The sequence below is a fragment of the Chinchilla lanigera genome, unplaced genomic scaffold (genome assembly GCF_000276665.1).
Source record: "Chinchilla lanigera isolate Chin_1 unplaced genomic scaffold, ChiLan1.0 scaffold00118, whole genome shotgun sequence".
In the NCBI taxonomy this organism is placed as follows: domain Eukaryota; kingdom Metazoa; phylum Chordata; class Mammalia; order Rodentia; family Chinchillidae; genus Chinchilla; species Chinchilla lanigera.
In genome coordinates, this window is record NW_004955519.1 from 635,399 (window position 1) to 651,484 (window position 16,086).

Here is a 16,086-nt window from a genome sequence, read left to right on the forward strand (position 1 = left end):
GGGAGAACATAGGTCTACTAGAGCCCCAAATTGCAGTAAGATCTTGGTGCTTATTCCCTTAGACCAAGGAAACTTAGATCTCAGCCAGAAACCTGAACAGAAAGGAAATATGAAATATAATGATCTTTTTATGGTCACTTATTAATCTCTCTCTCCCTGCTTTATGAACATAAAAGATGGCATCACTTAAAGTGATTACTAGCTCAAGCATTAAAGAATTGCTAAGGAAAAGAAAAAAAAAGTAATTGGATCCTAAATAACTTGGAATCCATTTAGATGCCACTTCCTCTGGGACATCTTCCCTGAAGCTCGTGGTGTGACTGGGTAGGTACCTTTCCTCAGCCCCCACGTCACTGTATTGATTTTACTTGGTGACTTGCTACCTTCCACATTAGACCAGAAATCTCTTGTGGACAGCGACTAGACTTTACTGTTCTTTGAATCCTGCATTCTAGCACAAGGCCTAGCCTTGAACAGTCTGTTGAAGGTTTTGCTATTAAACAGATCATAAAGGCTGCTTGTTTCTAGGTTTTAATCTCAGTCTCCCAGCTCCCGCCATATAGTCTCCAAAAGAAGCACAGAGCTGAAGCCACTGCCGCCTCACTTGTCTGGGCTTCAGTATGCACTCCCTCCTGGTGGAAACCAGGCTTCTCCAGCTGTCCAAATAGAGAGGCTACAGGGAAGCTCACTGTGGCCCTGGCCAAGCACAGGGCTGTCTGACTGGTCAATATTATTCATGACCACCAGATGGCAGAAGTGGATCATGCTGATAAATACCCTGCTCAGCTACTGTGTGTCTTGGACAAGGTTGAAAAAAAAAAGTCACTTTCTAATTTTAATTCTACACTGTATGTTTTTAATTCTATGATGCCCATAATTCCTGTTTATGGCTCTCTGCAATGCTACTAAAACTACTACACCCAAGATTTGCTATTGAGCCAACCACAAAACAAGCCAGTCTGTGGAGGGCAAGATACAGCTTCACAGTCTCCTATCCAAACCCCAGGAGGCCCCATATCCCTCTCACCCCCAGGAAGAAGTTCAGAGAAAATTGATATTGGCACTTGCTGTTCTTCAGCTCTGCCATTAAGTCCAAACCTGACAAAGCAGTGAAATGTGATAGCTTATGTGCAGCTCAGCGTTATCTGGCTGAATCTGTAAAAATCTAAGCAGGGAGGACCGATTAATAATAATAAAAGGATAAAAAGAGTTACATCTAAAGGGCTAATGTTACTGAAGCGCTCTAGTGCTGGGATCCGGGAAAGCATTTACTGAGAACTATCAGATTTCTATGTAGTCATCTTGCACACTCAAGGCTCAATCAGTTTTCGGCAGAATTTTATTCTGTTCCTTACACCCTCATGGAGGACCTACAATATGCTAAGTGTTTTGAATAAAATAAATTAGTAAGATGCCATCCTTGCCTTTGAGTTGCTTGTGGATTAGTGGTGGAAGACAGGCCCATAATGTTTAATTATGACAGAAGGTTATAAATGGCAGGATGAAAAGGCACACAAGGCAATGTGGGAAGGGGGCTAGTAATCCAGGCTGCAAAGGAAAGGCAAGAGTTTAAAGGGAAATTTCTGGAAGGTGGCTTGCACTAAAAATTTGTTGAAAAATATTTTTTTAGCCAACTGTACAGTAAAAGTAAACAGCAAGCATGCCAGAGATATTTCTAAAAGACCACTGATTCTCACTCTTCCTTGTGTCACAGCGTCTGCCACTAATGAGCAGGGAAAGTTTTAGAAACAGGTGCTTTTGGGATAGAAGGTCAGCTCATTCATTAAAAGGAAAGACAAGGATAGGGAAAAATAAGGTGACAACAACATTTAACATAATATTTTTCCTTATCTTGATAATGATAGTAGAATATTTTATTTACATTATTACATTTACACACAATACCATTCTTTAAAAGAATGAAGGGAATTTGGAACAAGAGTGAATGTGTAGACACCATCTTTCTCCATAGAAGAATCTAAAAGCCAAAAGTGCTGGCGTGCCAACTTCTGGCCCCCATTTAGGGGTCTCTAAAAGGATGGTGTTCACTTCTAATCCCCTTGTCTTAATTAGAAAGGTTTTTAGGTGCGGGAAAGTAACCGGTGTTAGAAAAGGCTGGGTTTCCGCCTGGACTGCTCAGGGACTATTTCTGGTGCTCTCAGAGCTGCAAGAGAAATGTAAATATTTATTTCCACGGGGCAGTGTATGGCAAGGAGGATGGGAGGTCTGGCTCGGGCTCAGAGGCTCGGGTCTGGGTCCTGGCACTGCACCTATCCTGTGGAGTGTGGCCCTGAGCCGTTTCCCTATAGGTCTAGGCCTCCATGTACTCTTCCAGGGAATAAGGATGTTGGATCAGCTCACTGGTTCCAAACAGGACCTGCAGAGCCCTCAAGGGGTTCATTCTGGCTGTTGAATGGCCAGGCAGAAGCCAAGCATTACAGCCATCCCGAAATGCACAGGCTAGTCCATGAAAAAGTGTCCCAGGTCCCGCACTGTATTCAAAGTCCTATCTGAATCTCTTAATAGAGAAAAAGCCTAGAACCTGTTTCTGAGTCAAGCCAACTCCCTTTCATCATAAGGCAGAGTACCTTTTCTGCTCAGACCCACTGTATGCTTAGTGGACCAGTTACTTTGGTGTCATCCTGCCCCAGGGCCCTTTCATTTCTCTAAAACTTTTTGTTTGGAAAGGTTTCTGTCTTTATTTAATCCAAGCTTTGTCTTTTTTCTGATACTAGGGATCAAATCCAAGGGTACACTACCACTATGCTGCACCCCCAGTCCTTTTTATTTTTTTCTTTTGAGACAGGGTCTCCCAGAATTGCCCAGGCTGGGCTTGAACGTGTGATCCTCCTGCCAAAATTATTTTTCATAGGTACAAACATTTAACCACTTTTGTTATGCTTTCCACTGTAGTTGTGGTTCAGCATTTGCATATGGAAATTTTTTATTATAATTTTTGTTTTAATGTCCCCTTTACTATCAATTTGAGACTATAATGCTAATTTTAATATGTGTATAAATAAGTTACAGTATCCATAGATTTCATTCTGGGTAGAAAAGGGAGTGATCTAAAGTGCTTGCTGTAACAAAGGCAGGTATTGGGAGTGATGGGACAGAGAACCCTGGACAGGGCAGTCTCCTAGTTCTCCTGCAGAAAAGCCCCAAGCCTGGATTCCATTACCTCTGCGCAGGGCTTGCAGGCTCTGCCGGGCGTGGCGGTGCAGCTCCTCCACGCAGGGTGGCCTGGTGGCTGGGAGAAAGATGTTTCTCTGCTGGTGCCACGGTGCTCGGTAATACACACTCAGCTTACTCTCGATGTCCAGGTTGGAGACGGCTACAAGACACGAGGAGAAATAGGGCATCGTCCATCAGAAACTTTGCACTGAGCATTTGGTGGATTCTGGGATGGAGAAGGGGACAGGAATGGAGTCTGGGAGGAGGGCAAGTGCAGACTGCTGCATTCACACTGACTCAAGGCTGGAGAGAGGGTGAGGTTTACAGTACAGGTAGGTAGGGACAGCTCTGGCCTCTGAACTGGGGGATGGGAGGCCCCAAGACACCATGTTCCTGTGACCAGCTACATTCCTCTCCACCCTGCCTTCTGGCACAGTGGCTCACCAACTGCACAAGTCCCTGCCCGCTTATGGGTGGGGTGGGAGTGGGAGTTCTGTGTTCCAAGAGCACCAGGGACAGCCTCAGGTGAGTGGCAAAGGCTGCCCTCGCTCCAGTCTCTGGCCCCAAGGCCTCAGAATTATACTTCTTCGTGCTGCTCCTGCTGTCTACCTGAACTCTGGCCCATACGTTGCCCTGCTCTTTGTCATTTGCAGCCCTTGGCGCCAGGGTTTCGACATCCTGCCCTCTACTTCCTGACTCCCCTGCTTATCCTCTTTCAAAGCATGGCTGACTTTCCCCATGTCACAAGGAGTGAGCACAGCCTGTAAGAACTCAGGATGGAGATACAGGTATTAAGGGAGGGAAACTACCAGCAGCAAGGTTCTTGCATCTCATCCAAGCTCAAGGAAGGAAGATCTCTTTCCCCCAACCCAGCATTTAATGCCGTACTATCTTCTTCCTGGACACATGGCTTCTAGGATAGAGCTCCCTGCAAGGTGAAGGTGAATCTGTATGGAAGAAGGTGCTAGAAAGCAGGGGACTTTGGGTAGGAAATGGCTGACTGGGTGCACTGGGAGCCTGGCAGCATGAGGAATGCTGAGAACCTGCCCAGTCTGCCAACCTCCAGCCCCACTGCCCAGACCCATGCTCCTGGCCTGGGACTACCCCACTACTGTGTGTCCCATCTCTCTTTCTGAGTCTTTTTTGCTTTTTCTCTACATGTGATTTGGAGGCACTCTGATCAGCTATTCATCCCCAGGCCCCAAACAGGATTTTGATTTCTCTCTGATCCTTTTCTTTTTGAAGTCTATTCTACCATTTCAGTTTGAGAAGACTTACATAGAATAAGACACTCTATGGAAAAAGCAGAAAATAAAATGGAAAACAAGGGAGGACACCTATTTTTTTTGGCAGTACTGGGGATTGAACCTAAGGGCTTCACATTGAGCTATAACCCTAGCTCTTTCTAAATTTTTAAAATTTGAGATAGGATCTCAGTAAGTTAACCAGGTTGGGCTTGAAGTTATGATTCTCCTGCCTCAGCCTCCCATGGTGCTAGGACTACAGTATAAGGATGCACCACCATGCCTGGTAGGGAGACACTCTCCCAATTGGAAAGAAAAACTGGGAGAAATACAACCTTGTGGTTATTAATTTTCCCTCCCCCACCAAGTACTGCAGTTATTTTTGGTTTTGTTTTCTAAGGCAATCGTCAATAGTATTTTTTCTTCTAGAATAATGCATCAAAAGTACAAAAATTACTGAGCATGGTGGTGCACACCTGTAATCCCAGCACTTGGGAGGCTGAGATGGGAGGATCATTGCAAGTTTGAGACCAGCCTGGACTACAAAGTGACCTCAAGGCCAGCTTGAACTCCATAGCAAGACCCTGTCTCAAAAAAAAAAGCTACAAAAATCGCCAGTAGAAACAAAAACATTTCTAATGATGTGAAGAAATAGCACATGGAAAGAATAAAGGAGAAAACACAATGCCTCTAAAACCGTTTTGGCGAACAGAATTTTCTGGGATGATCCAGTTCTCTATAGCCATGCTATACAATGTGACAGCTACTAGCCACATTGGTCATTAAGAAAATGAAATGTGAAGACCTGAATTTTTAATTTTATTTAATTAATTGACATTTAAATAGCCATATGTAGCTATTGTATTGGGCAATGTAGCTCTAACATAATTATAAATAGTTTCACGTTCTCTCACCCTCAGACACCAAGCAGATTCCTTTTCTTGACCTGGGTTTATTCTTCCTTGGTGTTTAGTGTTTATGGATTCAACCTCAGAAGCTGAAGATTGCAGGATTATCTTTCTGGGTAGGGGGAGCTTTTTTAGGGGAGAGTTCTCTGGCAGCAAGTTTTCTTTCTCAAGTTACTCTATAACCTCAGCCTTCTCCTTGGAAACTGTAAGTGCTTGGTGAACCAGTCAGGGGTCACTGAGTCCTGGGGGCAAGAAATCCTAGAAGGAGTCACTAAGGGAGAAGTCATTCTTTTCAGACCTTAGAGCTGGAGTGCGAGGCCTTGGTGTATAAGAAAAAAACCAGACCTGCATCAGAGCTCTCCTCTCCTGTGTAAAGGAGGGGCAGTTCTGAAGATAGAAGCATTATTTAGTGCCCTCCCCAAGGAGAAATGCTTTGGTTCAGTGACTGAGACATCAGCGGAAGTCATCACCAAACCCAACAGAGATGCCTATGAACTAGTGCGCTAGTGACAGGAGGGAGAGGGGAAGAACAGAAAGTCTGCCCATGAAAAAGAGTGACAAGATGTTCAGTGGGCAATCCAGGAAGTAGAGGGGCTTCTGAGCACCTCTTCCCAGGCTGGTCTCCTCAGTAAGGTGGAAGCCAGGATGCAGGGCTGAGCCTAGGTGACTGGAGGTAGACCAGAAAACCCTTGCAGTCCCTCATTCCCTCAGTGCTGCTGGCCAGAAGCTTGGAGTGTTGACTTCGACACCCCTCAGAAAGTAGGTTGTGTCTATGGCTCTGAAGTCTTTGTGTGGGGAAGAGCTGAGCTCTTGCTATTTGTCTTAGTTTTGTTATCAAAAAAGACTCCTCTGGTGTCTTTATCAAAAATGCAGAATCCTGAGCGCCTACCTAGACTCTCTGAACCAGAATTTCCAAGTAACTTCGAGGTTACTTTTTTCATCAGGTAAGTTTGAAAAGCACAAAATGTTTTCTGATGATGCCTTGGGATCTTGTGCGAGTCGAAGGAATTGGGTGACACGGGAATAGGAAGAGACTGTTAAGAATGGATATATCTATCTCTCTGTCCACTTATGGAATATTCCCAGCTAGCTACTAGTTCCAGTCACAGTGCTAGGTACTAGGACATAGCACAGAACAGCATCATACAGGACTCTCTGCCCTTTGGAGGCACATGTTTTGCATCACTGTGTGAAAATGGTTTATACACAATTGTGAATGGAAGCAATGAATGCCCTCCACTACACTGTACCTGTTGTAATGTTATACAATTTGCATCTTAGGGATAATCTGAGACCTCTAGACTCTAGAGCCCCTAAACACCAAAAGAATTATACACCACTATTCCATCTCTACCTTTTTTCGGCAGGTAATCCAAATTTTGGAATAAATTAGTTCATCATAAAGAAGCTCAGAACAATGTTTTCCTCATCACTGAATATTAAATATAAAGCTACATGTAAAGGAAAGTACTATTTTTAATGTCACTCTTCTGCAGATGTCCCAAACTTCTTCCTACTGGACTTTCTGGGCAAGCCAGCACAGTATTTCTAGGCTACTGAACTCTGCTGCTGTCATGATTCACAGATGCAAACACTCACACATGAGTTCAGTATAAGTGGCCAAGCCATGGTTCCTGGGAAGAAGTGTCTTCACAATGATAGCGTTCGGGCTAGGGATCCTCACATTTCCCTGTCCAAATTCTGTTTCCTTCTTAACTGAAAAGCTCTAGTGGATTTCTGTCGTGCAGAATCAGGTGAGTATATCACTCATTAGTTGCCACAGTGGTGTCTAGCTCTTAAGGATGGGAAGGGAAAGAAAACGTTCATGCCTTGGTTCCCAATTATGTCCTTGAGCAGTAACAGTTCAAACAAAGTGGAATCTATTCATTCATAAGTTTGCAGTGCCACTGCCCTTGCAAGCCTACCCTACATCTTCAGCTTCCTTCTACCCCTATTACTGTTTGAATTAGTCCACTGATGAGCTCTTAGCTGATTTGCTGTTAGGAGGTGGGGCCTATTTTAGAGTCAGGTCATTGAGGGCTGTGAGCCGGAAGGGTGCCTGCTCCCTGGCTCCTCCTTTCTCTCTGCTTCCTGGCTGCCATGATGTGAGCACCTTTCTTCCATGGTAGGTGTTTCCACCAGCCCATTTCTGTGTTTGAACCTGCCAACCATAGGCTAAAATTTCTGCAACTGTTACCCAAAATAAACCTCTCCTGTGAGTGTTAGGTGTTTTGTCCCAGCGACAAGAAAGTGACTAAAACAAACCCCTTTGCTTCCACTTTAGCAATTTCACTGTAGATAAGCCATGTACAGTAGCAAGCTTAATTAATACCCCTGGTAATCTTTGTTCTCATTAAAATGACACCAATAGAAGTTAGAAATTTTTCCATGTTTATGTAAATACCTCTAGGGGCCCATTTATGGTAGGTAGAATTCTAGGATGGTCCCCCAAACCCTTACTATCTCAAGTACACAAACTGTGCAATCCTCTCCTCCTTGGGTATGAGTAGAACCTATGACTTATGTTATATCACATGACAAAGAATTTTAAGGTTCCTTCTCAGTTGACTTTGAATGCAGCAAGAGAGAAATTATTATCTTGGATGCATCTGGCCTAATCAGGTGAACCTCTAAAAGAGATAAGAAGCACCTGAGCCACTTCTGCTGTTGCTCATAAAAAACCAAGCTGTCATGTTCCAGGTCAAGAGAACCTTCTGGCAGGGAATGGTGGGTAGCCTCTAGATGTACAGGGTCTTAGTCCTACAACTGCAAGGAACTGAATCCTACCAATAACCGATGAGCTTGAAGAAGGGTCTTGAGCCTCAGATGAGAATATAGGCCTAGATGTCACCTTGATTTCAGCCCAGTAGGACTCTGAGCAGACTTGGTTAACTCACATTCAGACTCGTGACCCACAGACATTGCAAGATAATATTTGTTTGTTTGTTTGTTTCTTTTTCATTTTTCTTCCAGTACCAGGAATCGAACTCACGACCTTGCACTTGCCAGGCAGGTGCTGTGCCGCTGAGCTAAATCCCCAGCCCCCATTGCAAGATAATAAATGGGTGTTGATTTAAGGTGTTGAGTTTGCAGAAATTTATTATGCAGTAATGGAAATAATAATAGAAATTGAATATAGAGATCTAGAGTCAGTCACTTGTCATTTCTTCCCTTCTGTTACTGCTGCCTGTGGAAAGGCTAAACAGTGGCAAAGGTTATATGTTTTATTTTATCCTCCACAACAGGAAAAAGGCTATGTACATGTATCATTTCTCCCACCTAAGACTGTAAGCTCCCAAGAGGCGCTCTGACCATACACCAAACTCTAAGTCAGGTGGATACTGTTCACAATGTCATGGTGCCCTCACAGTACACAAAGAGGAAAGCATGGGCCCATTTTATAGATTAGGAAACAGAAGCTTAGAGAAAGCAAGTACATTTACAAAGTTATACACCTGGTAAGTACAAGATCTTGGATTAGACACTATCTCTGGTTTCCAAGCTGCTTCTCTTTCCCAAACCAATACCGAACTAAGTTTGCTTAAACTAACGGTGATTAGTGTGGGGAGAGGAAGAGTGGGCTTTATGCCAGATTAACAAATATCTAGCAAAAGATTCAGAACTGCCATTTTCTGTGTCATCTGGAGTACTAGGCACAACCAAGAACTGAGTGAATCTTCCAGGATCCTGAGTGCCTAACAGGAAGCTGGGAAGATTTGTTACATTCCAGGAAGACAAATAGCCCTGCAAGCAGATATCACAAAACCCAGCTGCTGAAAGAAAACCTCATCATAGGGAATGTTCACAAGGTAGTGAGAAGTCTTTATAGGCTGATCTCAGCTCATTCCCCTGTCAAACCGTGGAAATAATGGCATTGTCAAGATCTTGATTCACAGCGACGCATTGAAAGCATGGAGACGGTCATTGGGCTCCTCAGAAATGAGCTGATTTGGACATTGAGGAAAACTAGTGGCTAACACTCCTTTGGAAAGACCAGGCTCATTTCTAAGAGCAGTAGGAAGCTTGGGTTTAGGAACTATTTGGAAGGAGTAGAAATCAGGAACAAATGTAAAGTCACCCCAGCTTCTCCAGCCCCTAATATCCCTCTGCCCTGCTTGGGTTGGTACTTATCAATTCTACCTTTCTAGCCTCATGAGCTTCCTACTGACGTAAAGCTTATAACCCCTGGGGAGAGTGCAAAGTACTTCTTCTTGCCCCCTCTCTAGTCTCCTCTCCTGCCCCTGGCTTTCTCCCCCTGTAGCTCTTTCCTTCTCCCGGCCTCTTAAGATCTTAAAAGGGAGGACATGACAGCTGAAATCAAAGTTTAATGCTCTATGTGATGAAAATTTCAGAAAAAAAATGTGCCAAGCAACTCAGAAATGGAATTTTTACCCCTCCAGGGAGGGAAGAAATTCTTGAAAATGTTCTTGAAGTGCCTACAGGATACATTTGCCCACACACCTTTGCCACCCTTCCTTCCTGCTCTTCTATTCATCACAGCCACCCCTATCATGCAGTCTTTTGGCTAAGAACACATAAAAACCTTCCCTTCTGACAGCCCTTGATAGAAAGCAGCAAGGAGTATTCACAGGAATACATTAGTAAGCATCTGATGTAGTCAGTGTCACAGACACCAGCCAGGTTTCTCCTCGGTTCCCTGCTATGCTGAAGCCAATCCTCGGCAGCCATTAGCTTGGTGAGCAGAATGGAAATCTACTCAGTCCGCTGCGGCCACCGCCGGAGTTCTCAGGTTGGCTGGGGAGATGGGGAGGGGATTTCACCAAGCGAAACCACTTGCTCCCTCTCACTCTTCTGTCCTTGGCAACCAGCCCCCTTGCCCACTCTGCGCTGCAGCTTGGAGCAGAGAACAGGTTAGGGTACAGGGACAGCAAGAGCCACCAGGGCTCCTGCCACCTGCAGAGTAGTCCAAAGCCAGAGCCAGCTTTCCCAACACTACTCCTGCTGGGCTTCCTTTTCTCTAGAAACACAAAAATTCATACTTGCTCCCATTGTAGACAAAGCATCTAATGTAGATCTCTCACCATCAGAAAGACCTAGATTTCCTAATGAATTTCAGTGCCTGAAAACATTCCAACACCTACAGAACAGAACGTGTCTGCGCATTTATTTGTACACTAAAAATTCTAGCATGATTTTTTCCATGGAAATATTTTCCACAACTTCTTAAAATGATTACTTCCTACCCAGAGGGCTGTTGAATTATTATTGTTACTGTTGTTGCTGTTTCCTGTGGAAAGACTATCTGGCTCCCCATCTTTACAAATGAAGGGTTGAGAACTTTTGATCCCTGGGTCCTGTCCTGCTCTGATTGATGCCTCTGCTATCAGTCACCAAAATCCGCCTGGAAAAACTGTATTAAAACGATGGCAGGGTGGGTTGGTGGGAAGATCCTGGGCCTGGGGTGGAGAAATGGGGAATAACTACAGGAGCAGTGGGACCCAAAGACAGTCACTGAGCTCTCTGGGTCTTTGTCCCCTGTTCTGTGAAACGGGAATTATACAGCCATCGTAGAAAGTTTCTGAGCCTCTAATAAAATGATAAAGTTCTTGGTATGTCACAGATGAATCAGTATTTGCTTTCTTTTCTACACTGGAAGCAAAAGAAGACCAAGAGGTCAGGATCAGATAGGGTCCAAGTTCAAAACAGGAAAGCCTGGAGCATTCCAAAATTCTTTGTTTTCCTTCCTTCCTTCCTTCCTTCCTTCCTTCCTTCCTTCCTTCCTTCCTTCCTCCCTTTTTTCTTTCTTTCTTTCTTTCTTTTGTCCGTTCATTCTTTCTTTCTTTTTCTTTCTTCTGATCTTCTCCTGTCTTCTTAGTGGGTCAAATATAAACAAACATGAGGCCAGTACAGACCACTCTTTGGGAGTCCTACATTCTGGAAACTAGAAAGAAAACTGTACATAACTAGGGTGCCTGTGATGTTTTTGACAGATCCAATGTCTCCAATCTCTAATATCTGTTGACTAGGGCAGCATTTAATGTAAAGACTTAGAAAGCCTAACTCTCCAAGTCATTGTCAGAATTGTAGTACTATGCATTCTCCTTTGGAGCAGTTTACAATGCACTTGTTTGTCTTCAGGTCATTTGGCTGCCATGGTCTATATCATGCCCTTCCTCCAGAATGTAAGCATGGAATCATCTGTCACAGTTCAGCTATTGTTCTAAGAAAACTCTTTTGGGCATGCAGCAGTCATTAGATTTTACTGCTGGAAGGGATCTGAGAAATTATGTAGTTCTGTGGTTTTTTTTCAGACTATAGGGCATGACCCCTTAGTGGGTTGTGAAATCCATTCAGCAGGTCAAGACTAGTATTTTTTAAATAAATAAATAAATAAAATAGAATAGAGAAGAATAGAAAATATTCAACTGCACTGTATTGTTTTGCAAAGCTATTTTTTATTATTTGTACCATATGTATATGCTTGGTTATGATATAAAAATGCATTTTTTCCCACTGAGTAGCAGTGGACGCACTGCTAAAGCCACAGTTGAGAAAGCCCTTCTTATTTTCTGATGAGAAAATCCAGGTCCAAAGATTTGATCCAAAATCAAATAAATTACTGTGCTCTGGCAGAGGCAAAAACTAAAGCCTACATTTCCTGACTTGGTTTGTGTACTTACCTTGACTGGCCTTTCATGTCTCAGTCCTTATTTGCTATCTAAGAACAACATTTATCAGGTTCTGCTTGGAGGGAAAAACACTCTTCAACTGTTCTCCTTGAAACCAGCCATCTTTTATTTCAGGATTCTAGAAGCACTTCAGCCCAAGCAACAAACCTTGGTATGAACCAGCCATGCCATGATGCCAAAGTTTGCTCTGTGTTCCTTTATAGGACCTGACTACCATGAAGGGCATCCCTGCCAAAAGCTGCTGGGGGGTTACTCTAGCTGCAAGGGAGGGCCCTGCCTGTTAGCAGAAGCAATATGGCTACATGGAGGCTTAGAGTACACATGTTATCATCGGAAAAAGATATTGATGGAAAGCCTTTATTATGGTGATGGAAAAACAAATTCCCCTTTCTCCCTTCCTGTTTAAGAAATAAAACTGGGTATCATGTAGGCTAGCTGGGTAACATATTTGATATGTGAAATATCAGACCTCCTTCCATTTCCTGTGGCCTCTCTCTTTACATTCTAAGATTTCTGGACTGAACAACCCACAAGAGGATAGGTTCAGGGGAAAAGAAAGGCTCCATTTGGTTATCCTGGTTGGCTTGCCTACCTGGAATATCTCCTCCACTTGCCATCCCTCCATTCATTCATCCGTCTTCCAATATTTATCGTCAACAAAACTTTTCCATCACCAGCTCCTAAATACCGTGAGCTGCTGGAGTGATCACTGGCTTCCACGTCACCTCTGCACTGCTCAGTTTACTCTAGATGGCTAACTACCTTGCCACATACTTGACCTTAGCTCTGTAACCACATCCATCTACCTGTGTCAAGGGGAGTCGCATTTTACTTTATATTCTTGGCAATGGCAGGCACTGCCCCATGTAAATGCTTAAAGGAAAAGTGTTTGATTGCTTTTGTTGCTTGTTAATAACTCCCTGTAGAGTTTGGCAGGGAAATGAAATTGGTACAAATAGCTCAAATGGGGTTTTATGCAGACTATGGGTTTATTTATCTACAGAATCACAAAAGAAGAAATTCAGATTACATATAAAGGCAGGATTCTCAACCACAGGAGTCTAGAGAGGGGACAGAGTATATTATCAAAACAGGCTAGCTAGGAGGGTGGAAAGCGGAGTGTGGCAGCAGGGAGAAAAAAACTGAAGGAGTGGGGAGAGAAGAGAAGGACATGATCTTGCAGAAGCAGTACATATTCTGAGGCTTAAATGTTTTAGAAGCCCCTCTCTCTTGTAGACAGCACTGACTTAGTGCAGTATTGACTTGATTTTAAGCAGAAGTATTTATTAGATAAAGTTGACGTGTCTGGCAGCCTGAGGAGTCTAGTCAGTCTTTCACACTCACCCACTTGCATTGAGCAGCTACTTTGGCAAAGCTCTGGGCTGGGAACAAGGTGACACACAGATATCTAAGACAGGATTCTTATCACCCAACAGTGTATAGTCTAGTATTTATTTATTCACTTATTCTTTCTTTCAAACATATATTACATGTCTTTTATGTATGAAGTAAAGAAGCTATAAAGATGAAAATTCTCTCTCTCTGAGTCACTTAGTAAAATATAATTTTTTGACAGTTTCTATTCCTCCTGCCACTAAAAAGAGTAATACATTCTGTGGAAAATTAAGAAAAAAGTCTAAAACAACCAGAGAAAAGCCACTCATAATCCTGCACCCAAGACCACTGTTAGGTGATCAGCATGTTTCCAAGCAATTTTCTTCAGGTGCATTGTTATGTAATTCATTTATATATACACCCTGGTAAATATTGTTTTTTAAAAATCATTTTCCATGTCAATCAACACTCTTCAAAAAATTCTTGAAAAACAGTGACCATAAACAGAAATAATGTTTATTAAGAACTGCATAATATTTTACCACATAAATATACTGCAGTTTATTCACTCTCCCACCATTGGACATTAGATTAGTTCTAATTTATAAAACATGCTGCAATGAATACATCTCTTTGAAAAGCTTCATCTAGGTCACATTCTTCATTGATTATAAATGTACCATGGGCTGGACTAGAAATCTCACTGTTCTTAGCATGAAGATAGCTCTCTTTTCACCCTACTTTGCAATGAGGAGTGTTTACTGCATGGGCCAGCTCCCTAATCAAGGGATGGGGAACAGACTAGCATCTTAGATCTATATAGGTATGTGTCACCGAGCTAGTTCCTTTTAAAAAGCCAGACACTAGAGTAGGAGTTTCTTGACAAAGAGAAAGAAATCATTACAGTTTAAGTGATCATATCCACAGATCATACATAATAGTGAAAGGATTCATATTTGTTCTTGTCAAAATGTATCATTCCTGGCTCAACAATGCTAGTGGAAATATTTGTTCTTAACAAGGAACCGTCATTGTAGGAGAAGCTCAATGGATATAAACCACACAATCAGGGAATTGAGAAGACTGTCCTCAAAAACAGAAACTGAATATTAACATAATGGTTTAAAGCAACTCCAGAGTACATAAGAATCTCCAGGGGATCTTCGTAAAAAGATTCTTACCCAGCACCAGAGATTCTGATGCAGTAGGTCTGGGATGGGCTCTGAGAGTTTGTATTCCTAATGAGACCCTAGGGGATGCTGATACTGTCAGTCTGTGGACCAGAGACCAAGATAGGTATTAGACTGAACCATATTAAATTGGTGATATTTGACTACTTTGATCAATAAAAATTCTTTCAACAGTTCGATCTAATAGTTACACCAGCTCTATGGTTAGCTTTAGCACAGGACCATTGTTTTAGACAGAGGTTACTGGAACCAGCAATCAGGAAAAACAGTGACCAGCCCATTACCAAATCATGAAATGTTTGATCCTATTTTCTGGGCTTCTATGCCTGAACTGGTTTGCAAGCAACTTAGAATATAGAAAAGATAATACCGATCAGAAATAAGGAATTTGATATTTGAGGAGAGCCAAATGAAAAGTGAAGAAAGACTGCCCAAGAGTCTCACAAAGGTTTAAAAATAAAACTCTTCTGGGAGTGTCACAAGTCCATTTCCATTATTTGTGAAGGACCAGATGAGGCTGATTATAGGAAAGACCATGAGTTTCATTCTTTGGTCCTTTTGGTTCCTTGAAAACAACCTGTTCTTAGAGAAAGATAAAGAAGAAAGATGGCACTGTGACCACAAAGATGAGTCTGATCTTTTAAAGTCCCTTTACTCTTGCTCAAACTAAGATATGATACCATGAACATGGTCACCTACGATATTCTAGAAAACAAGGTGGAGATGGAGTGGGAGGGGCAGGTCAGAAAAAGCATGTGAATATCATTTTCCTATTTAGGAAACACCGCATGAAACCACTGGGTATAAGAGGGAAATGGTCCATTTTCCAGTATGGCGCACGGAGCCTTTTGGTCCTCTTGGACAGATGTCCTTGGCTTGGTTAGATTATGGAACAGTAAGGTAATTAGCACATGACATCCAATTATATATGCCAATAAATCTTTTCTCCTAGGTAGAAGCTAGTCTCTTAAAATTTACTTAGAGATCATTATCGATGAGAGAAACTTTAAAATACAAAGGTCCAACTACACTTGCTTAGAATTATTATTGGTAAGTAGTATCTTCATAAGTAAAAGAGAAGTGATGTCCTTTACTGGGTCAACAAAGAAGCTATAAATACAGTAAGTCCCAGACTTATGAGTGAATTCCATTTGGAGAGAACATTTGTAAGTCCAAAAAATGAGTCTTATACACATTTGACACAAATATACAATGTATATTGCTTTTCACTTCATAGTAGTCCCTCCACATTGCCACTCTTTTCCTTTTGGCTCCAGAAAACCTGGGCTCTGATTGAGCACGGTACTACTGTACCCTATTATAAGCACACAGCAGCACAACTGCCACAATGTCCGGCTGACACAGGAGCTACTTCCGTGACTCGTTTGCATCTACAAATATTCGTTAATTCGAGGTCCATTCATATCTGTGACAGTTCACAACTCTTGAATGTTTGTAAGTTGGGGACTTACTCTACCTGAGTCTGTAACCCAAAAGACATTCTTTTCCAAGACCTATCTGCCTTAAAAGCCTATATATCTGTAATGAGTTCTGTGCTCAGCATGAAGGCCTGGCTAGATGAGTG

At 42.6% G+C, this 16,086-nt stretch overlaps 1 protein-coding gene across 3 annotated transcripts in view; it reads right to left on the minus strand.

Moving 5' to 3' along the window:
• The window catches only part of Nhs (Nance-Horan syndrome (congenital cataracts and dental anomalies)), a 323,137-nt gene that overhangs the window by 39,183 nt on the left and 267,868 nt on the right, over window positions 1-16,086 (minus strand). For all 3 annotated transcript variants that reach the window (XM_005409131.2, XM_005409134.1, XM_005409133.2), the window contains exon 2: window positions 3,182-3,334. In XM_005409131.2, the coding sequence (XP_005409188.1) occupies window positions 3,182-3,334 (153 nt within the window). The remainder of the gene's footprint in view (window positions 1-3,181; window positions 3,335-16,086) is intronic.